The sequence below is a fragment of the Paroedura picta genome, chromosome 5 (genome assembly GCF_049243985.1).
Source record: "Paroedura picta isolate Pp20150507F chromosome 5, Ppicta_v3.0, whole genome shotgun sequence".
In the NCBI taxonomy this organism is placed as follows: domain Eukaryota; kingdom Metazoa; phylum Chordata; class Lepidosauria; order Squamata; family Gekkonidae; genus Paroedura; species Paroedura picta.
In genome coordinates this window covers 18,159,137-18,179,494 of record NC_135373.1, presented here as the reverse complement: position 1 = coordinate 18,179,494, position 20,358 = coordinate 18,159,137, and the positions used below count along the sequence as shown (strand labels likewise).

General features: G+C 47.5%; 1 protein-coding gene across 4 annotated transcripts in view; it reads right to left on the bottom strand.

The window, feature by feature from the left end:
- The window catches only part of LOC143837194 (guanylate-binding protein 1-like), a 41,533-nt gene that overhangs the window by 8,576 nt on the left and 12,599 nt on the right, over positions 1 to 20,358 (bottom strand). For 2 of the 4 annotated variants that reach the window (XM_077336766.1, XM_077336765.1), the window contains exons 7-12: positions 19,867 to 20,147; positions 19,490 to 19,702; positions 18,483 to 18,585; positions 17,737 to 17,930; positions 17,472 to 17,573; positions 13,411 to 16,923 (exon numbers count right to left, since the gene is read on the bottom strand). In XM_077336766.1, the coding sequence (XP_077192881.1) occupies positions 16,720 to 16,923; positions 17,472 to 17,573; positions 17,737 to 17,930; positions 18,483 to 18,585; positions 19,490 to 19,702; positions 19,867 to 20,147 (1,097 nt within the window). In that variant the 3' untranslated portion in view covers positions 13,411 to 16,719. Of the gene's footprint in view, positions 1 to 530; positions 641 to 2,005; positions 2,134 to 7,360; positions 7,570 to 8,501; positions 8,773 to 13,410; positions 16,924 to 17,471; positions 17,574 to 17,736; positions 17,931 to 18,482; positions 18,586 to 19,489; positions 19,703 to 19,866; positions 20,148 to 20,358 lie in introns of those variants that run through there. The other 2 variants (XM_077336767.1, XM_077336769.1) reach the window with 2 other exon arrangements.

The window sequence follows — 20,358 nt, the reverse complement described above, 5'->3', positions numbered from 1 at the left end:
GTACCTTTACCTTTACACACACACACACACACACACACACACACACACACACACACACACACACACACATATATATATATATATATATATATATAATAAAAATTTGCTGAACATATATATATAACATTTGCTAGATTTGTTAAATATATGTAAAAAAATTATATATATATATATATATATATATATATATAAAAAAAAATTTGCTAAAGATTTATCGGATGATTATGACCATTTAATTGCCATGTCAACCTGCGCCCCCCCACCTCCCAAAATGGCCAATGATGAACTTGGCGTGGGTGGCAAGGGTGGGTGGGAAGGCTCTGGGTGGGCATATCCACCATCGCACCACTTCAGGGGTTTCTCGAAGCCTGAAGGACATTTCAGGGGTTTCTCACCAGTAAAAAAGTTGAGAAGGCTGCCCTAAGCAATCATACCGGAGGGCCTCTGGTGGCCTACTTCAAATATAAGAGGCCCCCAGGAAGCAAAACTTATAAGAAGATATTCTTGTGGCTGGGCATTCAGAAGGATACTGCAGCTGGTCCATGGCATGCTGGTCGATGATGCCCATGCTGTTGTAGACCAGAGTACTGCTGAGGAGGACAGCCAGAGCAAAGATCCAGGAGTCATTCCGCGAATCACCCTGCAAACGGAAGAGCAGAGAACGGCGGAGTTCAGACTCAGTTCCTACCTCCCAACGTACCAGACCTTTGTTAGGGGGGGTTCAGATGTCCAATTTAGCCAACCTTTAGACAGCCTCTGCTCTTTCCTAACTGGATTTTTTCATTGTGTTTCATCCTTCAGGAGGAAGAACTCCTTCCCCAAAGCACTGCAACTGGATAAATCGATGTGGAAGATCCCTGTGCCACTGATCGGCAGGAAAGCCGGAAGACCACCACTGGTCATGCAGCCGTAAAGAAAACAGCCTGTAACTATGAATTCTAGACTAAAAGAAATCAGCGTGGTGTAGTGGGTAAGAGCAGCAGCTTCTAACCAGGCGAGCCGGGTTTGATTTCCCGCTCCTCCACATGCAACCAGCAGGATGACCTTGGACCATTCACAGTCCCTATAGAGCTATTCTCACAGAGCAGTTCTGACAGAGCTCTCTCAGACCCAACTACCTCACAGGGTGTCTCTTGTGGGGAGAGGAAAGGAAGGCAACTGGAAGTCACTTTGAGACTCCTTCAGGCAGTGAAAACTGAGGTAAAACAGTGGTACTCATCCCAGGGATTGCGACCTCTCAAGGAATCGTTCTGCCTTTCCCGGGGGAGGGGGGGGTTGTGGCGGCGGCAGCATGGCGCTGGCCTCCTCCGCGCCACCTCGGAACTCACTGAGGTGGTGTGGAGGAGGCCACTGCCATGCCACCGCTGCTCCTTTGACGCTGGCCGCCTCTGCACCACCTCTGTATGGTCCGAGGTGGCGCGTAGGAGGCCAGTGCCATGCAGCCACCAGTCTGGCGGCCAGCAACGCCACTCCGTGATACAGCAGGAGTGACAGCACTGTGTGCACATACGTGCTGCCGCATGCACACGCGCAAGCGTGCGCACATGCCGTTGCTCCTGCTGCAGGGGGTGCGGAATGGTGGCGGTTGAGACTCATTGCTTTAGAAGCTCACCTGTATTCAACGGAACAGAAATACCCTTGAAGGTTACAAAAGGTTATGCAACAGCCACATTCCAGTTCCTTGCACAGCCTCTGTATTACCCTGTGGCAATGTGGAGGGTTTTATCAGTTCACTTGTATTTTGAGAATGTGCCTGGCAGTGGTGATTCCTACACATCACCCTAACTTCCTTTTCAAATTCATTCTGATTCAGTTCTCCGCAATCCCTTCTCTACTTCAAAGTGAGCTCTGAATCACAAAATTGTATGCATTTGTTTGTGTCCTTTAAGGTGCCCACTGGCCTCCTGTTGAAACACCTCTGGGAATGTTCAACAGGTACAGCATGCCGCATCGACAAAAGTTCAACAGGTGCAGCATCCCGCCCATCCAAAGATGTCCAAATCACCTTTTCCACATCACCGAGTCCCTCTGTATCCAGAAGCACCAGGGTCTGGTCCGGTCTGCCAGGGTAGGGAAGGCACCACATCCAGATTCCCTTGGTGTTGGCTTGCACCGTGGAGCCCAGAGAGAAACCTGTGCATGAAAATATTGACACTTTATGGGCAAAGAAACAGGTGCAAATGATTGGGCCAAGGTAGCCTCTCCTCCAGCAGGCCAAAAAGTGTTCCTGTAAGGGGATGTAGTTATACATTTGCTATAGATCTACTTAAGCCTTAAGGCATAAAAAAGTGTTTTATGTTTTTACATACTGCATACTGATTAGAGCTAGTATCCCAAGTAACTATTTAGTGCAGCCTTTCTCAGATTTTACCATTGAGAAATCCCTGAAACATTCTTCAGACTTCAAGAAACCCCAGAAGTCGCCCAGTCATGCAGAATATGGTTGGGAAGCAGAGATGTGGACACGTTGTGGACACACCTATCAGGGGAATGCCATGGACATAGTTTATCTAGATTTTAGTAAAGCTTTTGACAAGGTTCTACATGATACTCTTGTTAACAAGTTGGTAAAATGTGGTATGGATCCTAATTCTGTCAGGTGGATCAATAACTGGTTGACAGATCATACCCGGAGGGTACTTGTTAATGGTTCAGCATCCTCTTGGAGAAGAGTGACAAGTGGAGTACCTCAGGGATCTGTCCTGGAGCCTGTGTTGGTTAACATATCTTTATCTTTAACCGCTCCTGCAGAGCGGATTAAATAAAAGGGTAAGGCCACCTGGGGAGGAGTTAGGGCGGGCCCTGTCCATGATAAAACCTCAGAGGGCCCAATCAGGAACTGCAAAGCGGCTCCTGATTGGGCCCTCCGAGTGTCCATCCAGGGCCAAGGAGCCAATGGGGAAGCGAACGAAGCGCCTTCCTATTGGCCCCTGACCAGGACAGACCAAAATTCCATTCACCCAGCCCAGTCTGGCTGCCAGTCTGCACCTGACCACCAAAGGGAGAGGAGGTCAGTAGGGCTGCCAAGGGGAATGAGAACAGAGGCTGCGCCAGCCCTTTTCGCCCCAAGGCTGTCCTAACTGTCATGTCCAACTGTAAATTGCCTCAGAACCCTGACAGAGCTGGCAGGAGGCTGCAGAGTGCTCCCCCTCCCCCCTCCCTTCAGGCCTGCTGTGAAGGAGCCTCTGACAGGCCCTGACTGAGGGAAGGAGGCTTTTCCAAGAGCAACGCAGGGGAGCCTGAGGGCCTTCCTTTTGAGGGGGGACTTTCCCCTTCTGCCAAACAGTTGGCTGACAGGGAGGCCACAGAAAAGCCCCTTCTCACTTCAAATACTGCTCTGGCCGGAGGTTAGACACAGCCAAGCCATGTGTCTTTCTTCTTTGCAACTCTCTGCAGATTTGAGGCCACTGCACAGCGTTTTTCTGCAGAGGAAACTGGCTTTTTTGTCTCCTATTTCATCTGCACAACAACCCTGTGCAGTTGGCCTCAAGTCTTTCAATTCAACAACAACCTGTGTGGGAAGCCTTAAATGTTTCTTCTCTACCACAACCCTGTCCAAACTAGCCCTTTCTGCCTGGGGAGCTGATATTTATACTCTGCAGGTGAGCTGTAATTCCAGGAGCTCTCCAGGCCACACCTGTAGGTTGGCTACCCCTGGGTTGGAAATATTCCTGAAGGTTTGGAGGTGGGACTTCAAAATCATACAATGCCTCAGAGTCCAGCCTTCAAATGAGCCGTTTTTGCCTGCAGTTGGTAGAGAGTGGTGCAGGGGTGTCCCTCCTGGCCTATGGGTTATGGCCAGCCCTTACCAGCAACTGTTTGTATTCTGGGGTGCAGACAGACAGACCAGCATCAGTCCTGTGAGTCTAGAAAGTGTAGGAAGATCTAAATAAATATTTACAGCCTGAAACTGTAAATAGAGAACAAGTAAATTTCTGGAGACACATAGTAACTCAAATGACTTATTGGCCTGGCAAATAACCTTGGCCTGGCAAATAAAAAAACAGTATAAAAACTTTACTAAGGTCAAGACTGCTGTGCACAGAGTCTTCCTTCCTCTTAGGGTTGCCAGCTTCCCTGTGAGGCTCGCTACCCCACCTCCCTCATGTGGAGTCTGCTATGGGGAGAGAAAGGGAAGACAATTGGAAAATGCTTTGAGACACCCAAGGCCTGCTGGGTCACTGCGGCCCATTCCCAGTTCTTTCAGATCTCTCACAACCCCACATACCTCACAGGTTGACTATTGTGGAGAGACAAATGGAAAAGGTGTTTGTAAACCGCTTTGACACTCCTTTGGGTAGTAAGCAATAGGGTACAAAAATCCATTCTTCTAAGGAGCAACCATGAAAGAAGCATGTGGGCACAACATTTTACCAACAGTGAAAACATGGGAGGCAGAAGGAACAGGGTGGACACCTGTGTACTGTGACTACCCCATATGTATTAGGGCAGAGGGGCATTTCGGTGAATGTGGCCTAATTCACACAAGAAGGGAAATGACGCAGAACTGGGAGGAATTGGTTGCCATGTAATCTTCCCCTAAGAAGAGTCTTCAGTCTGATTTTCCCTTCACATATCTGAGGACATGGCTCTGGAAAGCTCATCTTTAACCACTATTCCAACATTCCCAAAGGTCAGTCCTCTCCCACACTCAACAAACATTCCACACCACAGGTTCTTGACACCCATATCTCCACACCCATACCCTCATTTGCCACCATGCCACCACAACCTCCCACACAACACACACATTCAACCCCATGCCCTTACAGACTGGACAACTCCTCCCCTTCCTCTTCCCACTGCCAAGCTCTAGCGCCCATTGTATTCTTGGATACAACGGGCTTTGCCCCTAGTTTATAAATGATTTGGATGAGGGATTAGAGGGGATAATTATTACATTTGCAGACGATACTAAACTGGGAGGAGTAGCAAACACAACAGAAGCCGAAGCAGAGTACAGGAAGATCTTGATAGGCTTGAGAAGTGGGCTAAACTGAATAAAATGAAGATCAATAGGTACAAATGTAAAGTTCTGCATTTAGGTAGAAAAACCCAAAATACACCAGTATAAGATGGGGGAGACTTGTCTTGGCAGTAGCATGTGCGAAAAGGATCTAGGAACCTTAGTAGACCATACATTGAACATGAGTTAGAGAAGTGACTCGGTGGCTAAAAAGGCAAATGGGATTTTGGGTATGGTGTCCAGATCATGGGAGGTGATGGTACTGCTTTACTCTGCTCTGCTTCAGCTTCATTGGAGTACTCTGTTCAGTTTCAGACAGCCCAGTTGAAGAGGGATGTAGACAAACTGGAGTGTGTCCAGAGGAGGGCAACAAAGATGGTGAGGGGTTTGGAGACCAAGATGTATGAAGAAAGGTTGGGGGAGCTGGGGATTTGATAACCAAGTATTTAAAAGGGTGCCATATCGAGGATGGAGCAGATTTGTTCTCTCTTGCCGAAGAGGGACAGACCAGATCCAATGGGATTAAATTAATTCAAAAGAAATTCCGTCTAAACATCTGGAAGAAGTTCCTGACAGAGCGGTTTCTCAGTGGAACAGGCTTCCTTGGGAGGTGGTGGGTTCTCCATCTTTGTAAATTTTTTAACAGAGGCTGGAGAGCCATCTGACGGAGAGGCTGATTCTGTGAAGGGGGTGGCAGGTTACAGTGCATAAGCGATAGGGTTGTGAGTGTCCTGCTTAGTTCAAGGGCTTGGATTAGATGACCCATGAGGTTCCTTCCAACTCTATTATTCTATAATTCTATGAGTCCCTCCCCTTCCCACTCCCTCCAGCATTGGCCGTTTTGGGAGACTTGACATGAGCGTATATGTTTATATTACCCAATAAATGTTTAACATACACACACACACACACAGACACATGTATATGTGTATGTATATGTGTGTGTGTATTTGTGTGTGTGTGTGTATGTATATATATATATATATATATATATACACACACACACACACACACATACATACACACACACATACATACACACACACACACACACACACACACACACACACATACATACATACATACATACATACATACACACACACACACACTGTGGGAGGAGCGTGTCTGGGGTGTCCAAGTATGGGGAGAGGAAGGGAAGGCGATGTTAACTGCTTAGAGACATCTGAGGCCTGCGGGGTGATTGTGGGCCGTTTCCAGTTCTCTCAGAGCTTTGTCTACCGCACATCCCTCATGGGGACTCTTCTTTGGGGAGAGGAAGGGAAAGCGATTTTAAACTGCTTAGAGACACCTGAGGCCTGCTGGGTGACTGCGGCCCATTCCCAGTTCTCTGAAACCTCTCACAGCCCCACATCCCTCACCCGTTGTCTATTGTGGGGAGACGAAGGGAAAATGTGTTTGTAAACCACTCTCGAGACTCCTTTTGGTAGTAAACAGCAGAGTATAAAATCCAGCTATTCTTCTTCTAAGGGGCAACAGTGAAAGAAGCAGGTGGGCATATAACATTATATCAACAGTAAAAAAATGGAGACAGAAGGAGCAGGTTGGACACCTGCATACTGTGACGACCCCATGTACATTAGGGCAGGGGGGACATTTCGGTGTCTGTAGGCTAATTCCCACAAGAAGGGAAATGTTGAATGCAGAACTGGGAGAAATTGGCTGCCATGTAATCTCCCCCTAAGAAGAGTCTCCAGTCTGATTTTCCCTTTACATATCTGAAGACATGGCTCTGGAAAGCTCATCTGTAACCACTATGCCACAATTCCCAAAAGTCAGTCCCACACTCAACGAACATTCCAAACCACAGGTTCTTGACACCCATCTCTCTACACCCACTCCCTCATTTGTCACCACACTCCCACAACCCCCCACACAACCCACATATTCGACCTCATGCCCTTACAGACTGGACAACCCTTCCCTTTCTCTTCCCAATGCCAAGATCTCTCTATCTTAATCACTCTCTCCCTTTCTACCTCCCTCTCTCTTTGCTATTCCCCCCCCTCCCAAAGCGCCCATTTAATCAGCAACAACATGCTTTAATTCTAGTGTATATATATCTTCCATTCATTCGGGCAACACTTCCAGGGCTTCTTGAAACATTGGGAGAGAAAGTCTGCTTTAGTGTATTAATACTTGCAATCTTGGAATTGTATAGTATGCAAGACTACCCCCTCCGCCGGAACTCTTCCGTTACACGCTTGCTCGCTTGGTACTAATTAAGGAGAGAGAGTCCTGAGCACACAGTCAGATTTCAAGGGCCACAGGCCTGCCTATTCTGCTGATCTGAGGGATTTTATCATTGAATTTCTCCCATCCTCCCCTGATGCAGCCCTGAGTTGAATGAACAGATGTCCCTCTTTCTCTCACCTGACTTCTTGCCAGCTAGCTTGTTCATGAGGTAGGACTTGCCCGTTCGGTACAGCCCCACAACGGCCACCACCACCACCGGCTGATGGATTCCTGAGAGCAGCTGAATGGCTTCCTGATTGACAAAAAACGTCTTGTCCCTGTTCTCGATAAGGCACATGGGATTCAGCATGTGGATTTTGGAGGCCATAGCTCACAGCCTGGATGACCTGTCATGGGGCAGGAGAAAAGAGGAACAGCAGCCCTTACCAAGCGGGTACGTTTCACATGCCTGTCTTCTAAAGTAGAACCCTGGAGATGCTCCGGTTTTGCAACTGCAGAACATTTTTACAAAGAACTTATCACAGTCTTCTGAAGAAATGTGTTCAGTAAGATTATTATTATTATTGCCTGCCATTCCCTAGTAGGCTCAGGGTGGGAGAAAATCAGATCAAAGTATTCAATATAATACATTACATCAATAAAGCAATAGTTAATTAATCTAATTTAGGTTTTAATAAGTTAAAACCCGTCTCTTCATGTCACTAGATAGGACCGGCACCATGGGCTGTGGGTTCAAATCCCTGCATAGCAGTTTTGATATGGGAGCCCAGACCAGCATCATCTTAACCCAGAGCAGCATTAAGGGGAGCCCAAAACCGGCAGCCCCTTCTTGGGATTAATTTCTCCCCACAGCACTTCCCAGGAACTGCAGGGGAGCTCATGATCCTTCCACCGTTGCCCTGGGATTTAGCCCATTCCCTTCTGGCATAACCTACCCCACAGGGCTGTTGTGAAGGTTCAAACGGTGGAAAGGAGACCCCCTGGACGAGACGCAGGAATTGCAGAATGCACTAATATAGAATGCATTTTAACAACATGCGCACAAAATAGGCTGCTTGTTTTTTGGCTGTTCTCCATTTGAACAACCTTTACCCCAACTTGAGGAGGCTCAACGGGGCTGAAAGTTCCCCCCAACTTGGCCCAGGTCCCGATCCACGTGGGAGCGACCGATTTGGACTCTGAAGTCCGAAGAGCTGTCCAGCCGTTTGAAGCGGGCCGCGTTTCCAGCCAGCCGGAATTCTTCCCGGCCGCTTAACTCGTCTCTCTTCCGAAAAAGGGATCGGGTCCCTTTCTCTGCAGCCACGCGTGGAGGTCTTACCTTCTCCCTGCGGGGGAAACGGGAGCGGCAGCGTCTGTCGGGCGCCTCGGTCTCCGCCGCCTGCCTGGCCGCCTCTCTCCCGCTCGCTCTCCCTCGGCCTGCTTATAGCGGGCGCCAAAGCGAAAGCGAAAGCGACCGCTCCAAAATCTCTGCTCCATCCCTCGGCGTTGGTCGCCGCCGCTCCCCGGCAAGGAGTTCCCCCACGAGGAGGGGTTTCTTGGAAAGGCCGGAGGTGACCTTGGCCGAGCCAGGGGGCGGGGGCGGGGGCGGGGGCGGGGGCGGGGAACAAGCCGGCCGGCGAGCGGGCTGCAAGGCGAAGGCTCCCCGTAGAAGGCGAAGGGAGAGCGGGAGAGTCACGGCGGGGGCCTGGGGATTTCCTGGCCTCGTCTCCGCTCTCCCGAAGGAGGAATGTCAGCCCCTGCGGACGGCAGTGCTGAAGCAAGCGGCAATCGAGCAGCCGCGCCCTTCTAAGGCCTGAGCCGCGGCGTTGGCACAACACAAGCACCGGCCCCTCCGCAGCAAAGAGGTTAAAACAGGCTCGCCCGCAGGATTAGCCCGTCGCGCGTATTCACACGCGGTAACTCCGCGCGGGAGAAACCTATTAGCGGCGTTCTTGAAAAGTTTTTTTTTGTGAAAGGGCGTCTTCTGAGGCGGTGGGTTCTCCTCCTTTGGAAGTTTTTAAGCAGAGGCTGGAAAGCGTCAGACAGAAATCCTGATTCTGGGAATTTAGGCAGATTGCAGTGGGTGGGCAGAAGGGATTGTGTCAGTGCTTGGCTCTTGTGGCCTTTTCTTGCATGCCCAGGGAAATGCCAATGGTCACTTTGGGGTCAGGAGGCAAGTTTCCTTCAGGCCAGACTGGCTAGGGGTTCTGAGTGATTTTTTTGGGGGGGGCATCATCTGGGCATGAATTGGGGGTCACTATTGGTAGCCAATAAAATCAGAGTCGAGTAACACCTTTAAGACCAACAAAGATTGAGCTTTCAAGTGCAAGCACTCTTCCTCAGACTTGCTTGCACTGGAAAGCCTTGATTATATCTTTGTTGGTCTTAGTTTCCACTGGACTCTGATTCTGTTGTGCTACTTGACACCAACACGGCTACCCGTTTGAATCTGTTGGTAGCCAGATAGTTGTGAACTTCCTGTATTGGACCAGATGTTCCTGGTGGTTCCTTCTAATTCTATGGTTCTATGATTGACTGATTGGTCTTACTGAGCTAGCCCCTGGGTCCCTCCTCCTGTTTATAATGTCGGAAAAGAAGAAGTGTGCAAAGGATATTTCCCACAGCCAGCTTAGCTAAACAGCCTCGCATCGAAGATCTTTTACTTCGGAAAGATATATCATAACCTTCTCCTTCAGTAGCAGTCCTTACACTTTCCATTGGGACTAGTCTAGCAAACGACAGCTGAAGAAGTTTGTGAGCTAGACAAAATGCCTGAAGTGCCTTCAAATGACATGTGCCCTTTAATAGCGCAGCAAGCTGATATCAGCTTCATCTACCCACGCAGAGGATGTTATGAACGGGAATCCCCAAAGTAGCAAATGGACTTTGATTTGGAATTACTTGGGGACCATTGCATACTTGTGGGAGATACTATGTTTCATTGTATTGTACTGTCTCTTGGGCAAATTAGATACTTTCATCTCTAATTTTAACTCTCATTTGATGCTTGCCATTTCCCCTCAGGCTTCTAAATCAGGAAAAGACTGCCCTTCGTGAGCCCAAAAAGCCAACCTTAGAAGACCCAAAAGATACAAGGCTGCCTCTCAAATAAGGAAATTGCGGGCTATGTGTGCAGCTAGCAAACATTGGAATTGAGAACGTTGGTCAAACAGATCTCAAGGTGACCGTTCGCTGAGCCAGTGGCTGAGGATGGAACCTCCTTTCATCAACCTCAAGAGTGTTGAATCCCTCCCAAGCTCTCGCTTTGGTTCGAGTTTTGGTAACTTTTGCTGACTCTACAATGCTACAGAGGAGGCACCCTTTTTCAACAACCATGGGCATAACTCAGTGATGACCCACCGTGTCCCTTAATTGCAGCAAATTGTTTAAAAAATGATCTCCCCTAGAAGGCCTCCTTGTTGGGAAAATCTAATTCCACCAAAGTTGTATCTGGTCCATTTCTGTGCCTGTTGGTTATGGATGACATACAATTGATTGGAAATCTTTTTTGGTTCAGTGTTCCAGGATCTTTCGTAAATGCAAAAGTAATGCCTCGTTTTTCAAGGACGTGAACGTTGGCTGCTGAGTTGGGAAATCCTATTTTTTTCTCTAGCAAATCTAAACCTTGCGTAAGAGCTCTTACAGATGGTGGTCCTTCCACACAAGAAAGAAGTGGCGCATATTCTTTAATTACGTCCCTGCATATCTCTATGGATGCATCTAGTTTTCAGATGCTAAATCCTAAGTCATCTGTGGCTGTTTATGCATTACAACCATCAGAACCACCAACTGGTCTTCCAACAGAACAGTTATACAGCAGACTTCCATTAACATGCCAGCATTAGGTGTGAATAACCCGGTCTCTGCAACTGATGACTGCCATATGAGCAATGGAAGTCTCTTTTTGGACTCTAACAAGGCTCTTGTACAACAAAAATAGAGTCCAGGAGCACCTTTAAGACCAACAAAGATTTATTCAAGGCATGAGCTTTCAAGTGCAAGCACTCTTCCTCAGACTAAATAAACAACCATCATAACTGTGGAGATATAAGGCAAAAGCAGATTATGGTTGTTCATCTAGTTTGAGGAAGAGTGCATGCACTCAAAAGCTCACACCTTGAATAAATCTTTGTTGGTCTTAAAGGTGCTACTGGACTCTATTTTTGTTGTGCTATTTCAGACCAACACTGCTACCCACTTGAATCTAAGGCTCTTAAACAATTGATTGAAATCAACTGTCATTGAAAATCCCCCCTCAGTGGTCAAGTTCTTGACCTGGAACGTTGCTGGTTTGAAAAATGAACCTTATAATTCAGATTTTTTACAGTTTATAAAAGGATTTTAAAATTTTCCTATTACAGGAAACATACTATCCGGAGTAAATACATATAGACTGAATCTGCACGGATCTTTTATTCCAATCCCAGGTTGATTCAGTCCCTGCCATCTCCATTGAATGTGATTTCCATTTTGATTTTGTGTGATTTAAATTTTCCCTCTGCAACAAGCATGATTGATCTGGAGTGACCCTACCTTTATCCTGCAATATCCTAGAGTGGATATAACCCTCATTATTTGAAAAATCGGAATGAGAAAGCATGAGGAGCTCTGCCTGTTCCGAATTTGCTGCTGCTGACCTCCATGGTAGAGAAGCCCTGATTGGCCAAGGCTGCCCAGGCTGTAAGTTTGTTTTAAAGGGGAAGCTCTAATTTTCCTCAGCAGAAGCTCCCAGAAGCCTTAACTTCTCATTAGAGATTTGCCTCTAGGTTTTTTTCTCCTTCCTCTGCTGTCGCCAATCCTCTCCCCCCCCCTTCAAGAAAAGAAAGAGGCTCCTGCTGCGCTTGGCTCCCCCCTCCTGAGATTCTCTAACCACGTGCAAAATACTTTTTTGTTTCAATGGGGGAGGGGGAAGACCAGAGTTCAAATTGACCTGGATTCAGCTGGATCCACAACAGAATAAACAAATTAAGTGCAGATTCATCCTTAGATGGCTATAAATTTTATTATACTAAGTCTAACTCAGGTCTAACTTTTCTCCTGTTCACACAGATAAAGGGGGCACTTACCATTTTGCCTGCCTATCATCCAATTGCTCTTCATCTTCAATTATCAAATTTAGGCTTAATCATAATTAATATTTATATATTCCCGTGTTCAGATGAAACCAATCTGACTTTACAGTCCTCTCTCTTTTAAGAATGTGGTAAACAGCTAAAAGAGCCTCTTGTGGCGCAGAGTGGTAAGGCAGCCGTCTGAAAGCTTTGCCCATAAGGCTGGGAGTTCAATCCCAGCAGCCGGCCCAAGGTTGACTCAGCCTTCCATCCTTCCGAGGTCGGTAAAATGAGTACCCAGCTTGCTGGGGGGTAAACGGTCATGACTGGGGAAGGCACTGGCAAACCACCCCGTATTGAGTCTGCCATGAAAACGCTAGAGGGCGTCACCCCAAGGGTCAGACATGACTCGGTGCTTGCACAGGGGATACCTTTACCTTTACCTTTAACCTTTACTTAAGAGCTAAATATGTATGCCCTCTGCCCTGCTGTGTTGAAGCCTTTGCAAATTTTAAAAAACTATCACTCTTCAGTTGTTATTTCTGAAGGGTGACTCAATTTAGTCTAAAGGGGTGACCCTCAAGACACTTCCTAAACTTCTCCCCTTGCTTCTGCATTGAATTAACACTCATCCAATGGTACAGCTTAACAGAAGGCAGAATAGGAACTCTGTCATTTCCCCAGCATGGATTAACTTTACACACAATCAGATTTAGTCCACGATTACTTGGAAGTCCACGTTTATTACTTGCTTATTTATTATCACAGCACTACAGCTTTAATATTTAAAAAACACCCTCTTTCTCACATCAAATCCATTTTCAACATATCCCAACTGAAAGTGTCATCAGGAGGCAGGCCTTGTTTAGTTTATTGCTGAGGGAAGATCCCAATTCGTGCTGCCTTTTCTCTTTTTTGAGGGGGAGTCCTCAGTGGCAGGCTGTGGACTGGTACCTGGATGGGGGATCACCTGAGAACACTGCAGGGGAAGGAAATGGCCATCCACCTGTTTCTGGCTTGCTTTAAAAGCGTCTTGTTGGGTTCACCATTGCAATTCGGTGGCACATTTCCACTGGCCCAAGATCTCAGCTTTATTTTGGCTTCCACAGCACTCTCCCTTAAATTTCTTACACCTTTGACATATTCTGGTCATACCTTTTCTGTACCTGCAACCTGTATGCTACATGTGGCTTGACCATTCGTTGTAATTGGTTATGGACTTTGCCATTCCTTCTTCTTAAGTAAATATAATGTGTTAGTGATACTTCCCAATGTTGTCATTTTTGCACTGCTAGTGGCTATATGTGCACCTTAATAAAAACAGAATAATTTTACAAACTTTTGTCTGTTTTTTTGAACAAGCTAAGAGGAAACTGAATGTCAAATTGTTCTGGGTGACACAGCAATGATAAGCTTGAGTCGAGCATAGAAAAGCAAGGACATAAGCCTGATTAACAAATGTAGATTGGTTCAGTCTGAACTCTGGTGCTGGAGAAGGCTTCTGTGGGTTCCATGGACAGCAAAAGTCACAAACAAGGAAATGCTAGAATGCATAAAGCCTGATACATCACTGGAAGGCAAAATCACGAAACTCCGGGTCACTTGCTTTGGCCATATCACGCAATCCAACACAATGGAGACAGCAATTATGCTAGGACTGGTCAGTGGGAAAAGGGAACCAGGCCCACAAAGAACACAGTGGTGAGAGATGATCAAAATGGCCAGTGTGATTCAGCTAAAAGAAACGGCGCATGATCAAAAAACGTGGCGACACTTGACCCCTGGAATCGTCAAGATGTGGACGCAACTCAATGGCTAACATCATCACCAAATACAATGCATTACCAGTAACACTGCAATAGGGTGCCATGATTGACTCCAGAGCTTTCTGAGGGATGGCCCAGCCTGTTGGCCAACAGCAGCAACAAACAATGTGCACTCTTGTTTGCCTTCCCCATTTCTGCCCTGGCTCAGCAGCATTCTTTCCCAGCAGCAGTGCCCAGCGGGAAAGAGCTCCCGGAAGGGCACTGGCATAACTCACAGGCATCGTGCAGAGGTGGTGCACAACCAAAATGGCGCCTAGTCTAACCCCGTCCAGGAAGTTAGATTCAAGTGGGGGTTCATGTTGGACTGAAGCAGCAAAACAACTTTTGAGGCCAGTGGCACCTTTATTGTAGCTAAAGAGGTGTACGTGTACTCAAAAGCTCATACCTGGAATAAACCTGTTGGTCTTAACGGTGCTAGTGGCCTGAAACTTTTTTCTGGAGAACCTCTTGTAGGATTGTTACAAGAATGTCTTCTTGAAGCTGCTTCCTGCCTCCTTCACCATTTGGCTTTTTAAACAGCGCTTGATTGAAAAGCAGACAAAACTCACAATCTGTCCCCTCTTGTTCCACGGCAGAGCTTTCCTGACACTTCCCCTACAGCAGTTTGAGCACTCAAAATCGAAACACAAAATAAAGGAAAAGATGCAAGGATAAATGACTCAGAAGCAGGTTTAAACTGCTTGTGAGTCACACAGGCCATCTAGCCAGCGTGGCATAGGGGTTAAGAGCAGCGGCATCTAATCTGGTGACTCAGGTTTGATTCCCCACACCTCCACATGCCGCCAGCTGGGTGACCTTAGGCTAGTCACAGCCCTGATTGTGAAGCTTTGTCAGAGCTCTCTCAGCGTCACCTACTTCACAGGGTGTCTTTTGCGGGGAGAGGAAGAGATGGTGATCATAAGGCGCTTAGAGACTCCTTCAGTCAGTGCAAAGCGGGATATCAAAACCAACTCTTCTTCTTAATCTGAACTAGCAGCTGGCCATGTGAGAACTGGCCAAGTATTACAGGACTTGCAGAGCAGTGAACGCTGTGGGCTCTTAGCTCGGAAGTCCAAATTTCTCGGATATTTCTAAGAGGAGCCCCAGCCGCTCTGCATGGGAAGAACGTAAGAGCAGGACCGGCATCAGCATACCCTGAGAAGGGGCAGTGGGACCCACTGCTGCTGACCTCCCCATGGAAAGGGGAGGAAAGGGGTGGGAAGGGGAGCGGCCTTGGGTGAGCGTGTCCACAGCTATGCTTCCCAACCATATTCTGCACAATTGGGCCATTTCTGGGGTTTCTCGAAGCACAAAGAATGTCTCAGGGGTTTCTCAACAGTGAAGAAGCTGAGAAAGGCTGCCATAACCAATAACACTGAATTAATAATACTCTGTGAATACTGAAAAATATTCTGCCAATATCGCAATTAGGATAACTGGAATGGTTAATGTTCATACTAGGCTCTGGGTGGCAATCTTTATGTTTTGGCTAAAACTGATATTTCAGCAGAGGGGTCTTATTAGCCTCCTACTGACAGATTCATTTGTTGTGCCCTGGTTAAATGCACGGTTAGAGAAGCTGGGCTCCTATGGTCTGTCCTATCAACTTGTTCTGAGCCTGGGACATGACAAGGCAAAAGAATTAATAAGGAGCAGGGTAACAGATGTAGAAAGACAGCACAATATTAATAAGATCTTGGACCCACTTTTATGGAAAAGACCTTCTTAACAAGACTGTCCTGATGCTATATCTAACTGATCTTCTAAATTCTGAACAAAGAAGAACTTTTACTCTTCTCCGTTATAATGCTCTTCCTTCCGCTTTTCTGGAAGGAAAGTTCAAGGGGCTACCGATAGAAGCACGTGTCTATGACGAAGATCAGATAGAGAAAGCAGAACATGTCCTATTTGAGTGCGGACTCTATTGTCACCTCCGTACAGATTCACTGGCCTCGTTGCTCGCAGAATGCCCCAGAGGTCTGAGGAAACAGCTAGCTTTGCTTGTCTTAATTGTACACATCACAAATTAAGGGATGCAACCAAGAGGTTAAAATGGGAAAGCGCAGGAGTACCAAACCACAGTTGGTTGCACCTGCCTATTGCGTATGCACTAGGGCAGTGGTCCCCAACCACCGGTCCGGAGACTGGTACTGGGCCGTGGATCAGTCGGTACCAGGCCACAGCTCCTCCTCGTCCTCCTCCCCGGCTGCTGCCTGGGGGGCTGCCCTGCCACTCTGCCGCCGGCTCACCTTTGGTGCTCTCCAGAGACCACCATGGTTGGAGCTCCCCCTCGGCGTGGCACTGCACAGCTGCTGCTGGCAGCGCCCCCCAGCGGACGGCAGGAAGGGGCACCAGCAGGAAATCAAGTGGAGCAGGGGCTCAGGCGGCAGCATCCCTTGGCAAAAGGCTACCCCCCCCTCGGGCCTCAGTAAAATTGTCAAGCGTTGACCGGTCCCTGGTGATAAAAAGGTTGGGGGACCACTGTGCTAGGGGGCAAGTTTGGGTTAGCTTCTGTGTAATGTGTGAAGCAGACATAGCAATATCGGCAGCACTGATTCCATAATCTTACCACTACCCATGTTGCTGCTATTACCCTTGCTTGTCAGTGGCCTATTGATTCTCGCATTGTGGTTTTCTAAAACAAAGCAACAAGCACTGCACACATGGCAACTGAGGATCAGCCCCTCCTCCCACTTGTTTACTAATGCTTGTGACGACGATGACACCGAACACGTCCATTAATCAGCACTGGAAGTACCGATGAAAATATATTTGAAGCAGCATTTAGCATACTGGCGATCCAATCCTGTGTCCTGATGTTTTCACTTTCTTTTCTCAGGAGAAAAATCTCCTTTAGCTGAGCAGCATGATCCTGGAATCCGGCTTCCAGCAGTGCCTTTTGCTCCTATGAAGGAGAACATCATCAGGCTTAACAAGCTCACAAGCAAAAGAAATGAGATCTTTCTCACTCTGGAGCAAACAGGGTTGCCAAATCTTCCTTGGGAAATTCGCGGAGTTGACAGCTTGGCCATTTCCTATAACTGCTGTGGTTTTCTGTGCAGGCACAGGTGAAACTGCATGTCTGCAGGTCACACATGGAGAAGGGTTTCCAAGCTTTTCAGAATAAATGTCACGATTTTGGAGTGCTCCCTCCACGGCACCTGTAAGGGATCCCTTCTTGCACCCAAAGGAGCCATGTAGATGAACTGGGAGCGACACCAGCCAACCCAGTTCAGTGGGGATACGATATTATACAGCAGGGGTGACCAACCGGTGGCTCTCCAGATGTCCACGGACCACAACTTCCATAAACCCCTACCAGCACTAGCAGGGGCTCATGGGAATTGTAGTCCATGGACACCTGGACAGCCACCGTTCAGCCACCCTTGCCATAATCCACCCCAAGCCTTTTGCAAAGTAAACAAACCCCAATGGGCTTGCTGCGACACTTACCTGGAATTTACTCTCTATCATCTTGTTCTGTTCTTCCAGCAGCTTCTCCCTGTCCTTCTCCATCTTCTTCTTCAAGTATTCAATGTTTGCCTCATGACTTTGCTGCTCAGTGTGGGAATACAATGTTATTCAGCACTGAGCCCAGGAAGGGGCTCATGGGAATTGTAGTCCATGGGCAGCCACTGTTTAGCCACCCTTGTCAGAAAGGTAATCCACCCCAATCCACAATGGGAACAAACCCAAATCTGTTTGCTGTGACGCTTACCCAGAGTTTATTCTCCAGCATCTTGTTCAGCTCTTCCAGCAGCTTCTCCCTGTCCTTCTCCATCTTCTCCTTCAAGTATTCAATGTTTGCCTCGTAACTTCGCTTCTGATCCTCCAACTTCTGCTCCAGCTCAGCCTGCTTCTGCTTCTGGATCTCCTTCTCCCGCTCTGCCACCTCCGCCCTCGTCCTGGCACCTGGACCAGAAAGAAAAAGCCGAATTCATCCTAGGTAGTTATTACATAAGCAGCTGAGTCCCTTTAACGTGTGTCTGGATCAGAAGTTTGATGTGTCTTGTTCCACCACCACCAATGAGCAAGAAGAGCCTTCTCTCATTCAGTATCTGAGTTCAGTAGAAGTGTGGTAAAGATCTGTGCCTCTTAGACTGTTTATGCACTGGAGGTTTCATGCCGGGCTGCAGGCTGGAGTTTTAGTCGTGGCAGGTTCCCCCACTCTTCCTGCACCCACATGGGGGAGCATTTGGCCTGGTGCACCTCATCCGTCCCGAATTTCTGCTCCTGAAGTTCCCAGTGCGTAAACGGTCTTAGAGCTGCGAAGGCCCAGAAAGAATCAGAAAATAAAATTTTCCCCAGGAAATTTTTTTTCAAATGGTGAAGTCTCCCCACCACCACCATCACCACCACCAATGAGAGAGAAGAGCTCCAGCCACCCCCACCCTAAAAGCAACATCTCTGATGCAGTGTCAGCAGGATCCAGCCCATCTGCACACAACTGTGCCAGGCCCCTACCTTCTGCTTCCTTCTCTTTGTCTGTGAGGGCTTCATCGCTTTGAAGGATGGCTCTACCCACAGCCTCCTGGTCCTTGAAGAATTGCTCCACTTCAGACTCTGCCTGAGTAGTGGGAGAAACAACGGTCAAGATTGAGATTCTGCTGACATCTTGGGTTGTCTTGGACTTGTATTGTTTTATGCGGAGGGCGGGATTAATACTTTTTGTAAACAGCTATGAGCGGGCTGAGTCCAGGAGCGGGGGTTACTAAATATGAATATAAAATAAATAAATAAAGATTCAGGCTAAACAGAGAATTGCTGGTTTCACAATCAAAGGGGCTCGTGGGATGTGCAATTTTTCCATCCAAGTACAAATCACGTAAGGGCAGTGAGCTCACAATGACCACTTCAGAAGCACCAGAACTCTGGATGTTTCAAATTAAGAAGCCACAAAGGCCTGCAAATTAGATCAGAACAGTGGTTCTGGGGAAGAACAAAACATTTTCCTCACCAGGGGTGGCCAAACTGTGGCTCTCCATGCTCGCAGGGACCCATGGTAATTGTAGTCCATGGATACCTGGCAAGCCTCAGTTTGGCCAGGCCTGAGATATACTAATGTTGGCAACATGGCTCTGATCTTACACCTTTTCTGTCATTTTAATTTAGGGTGGCCACCCCAAAACATTTTGCAAACAGGAGCTTCCTGTTAAGCTGATGGAATGAACAAGTCAAAAACGTGTTTACGTAAAGACTGCTATTGCACCTACTTGGAAGACGTTAATTGATGGGGCATATAAAAAAAACACAGCATAGCAACTAAAAGCCAGAATCTGAGGGCAGCATTCTAAGGTAGGTACTTGGAAATGTTTAACCTCACGGATCAAATCCCTGATGATCCATGAAACCAAATCTTCACTCAAAGGCTCAGTGCCAAGAATAAAATCCCAGCTGTGACCCCTTTCATGTGTGGGGCTACCAAAGTTTAATACAAATCCAAAGCATTCAAAGCAAATATAAATCCTCACCATGACCCCTTTCCCTGATTCCTGGTGGTATCTCACTGCGACTGTCTTCAGATCATTGAAATAATCCTGATAGCCACCAGGGCGGGAGTAGAAGGCCTTGTTGATCCTGTTCTCCTGTTCCTTAGAGAGCCGCTTCAACAGAGCCTTGCAGCGTTTGGAGGATTCCAGTTCGTTCTGACGGCAGTACGCCTCCTTCTTCTGAGCTAGAGCTCGCTGGCAGAGGGGGGGGAACAATTTAGAAATGACTATGTGTGTTTTGAGGTCAGGAGAACAAACTGTATGCATGTCGTGTTTGTCCGGCACAGTCGAAACTGCAAGAGGTCGCTTTGCTCAGAAAGCTTTCTTAGCTGGAGGTGAAAGCTCAAGAGACATCTTACCATCAGCTCAGCCTGGAACTGCTGCTGGTCATCCTTGAAGGCACGGGCCATAAAGACTTGAAGGGCCTCGTCCTCACATTTTGCATGGATCCCCAAGAGCTCCTGCAGAGTCTCCGTGGGCAGCTTCAACTTCTGATCCATCAGCTCCATGTAGCGGCCAGTGGCTTCGAGCACGGCAGCTGAATTCTCCATATGAGCCAGAGCTAGCACTGCGTTCTCCATGCAAGGTACGCCCCCACTGCGGATCGTGCCCACATAGGTCTCCACCAAGTTTGCTAGCACTGCCACGAAGACAACAAAAGAGATGGTTCTGGCATCACCCATATAGGGTAAATTTAGCTGCTTTATGTTTGTGTTTATTATATGTTAGGCCTCCCTCCCAGCAAGCTGGCTCAGAGTGGTATACACAGATATAGAATGTACTATAGCAATATAATAAAATGGATTTAAATTTAAATAAACAATAACAAGTAATAATAATAAATAATAACA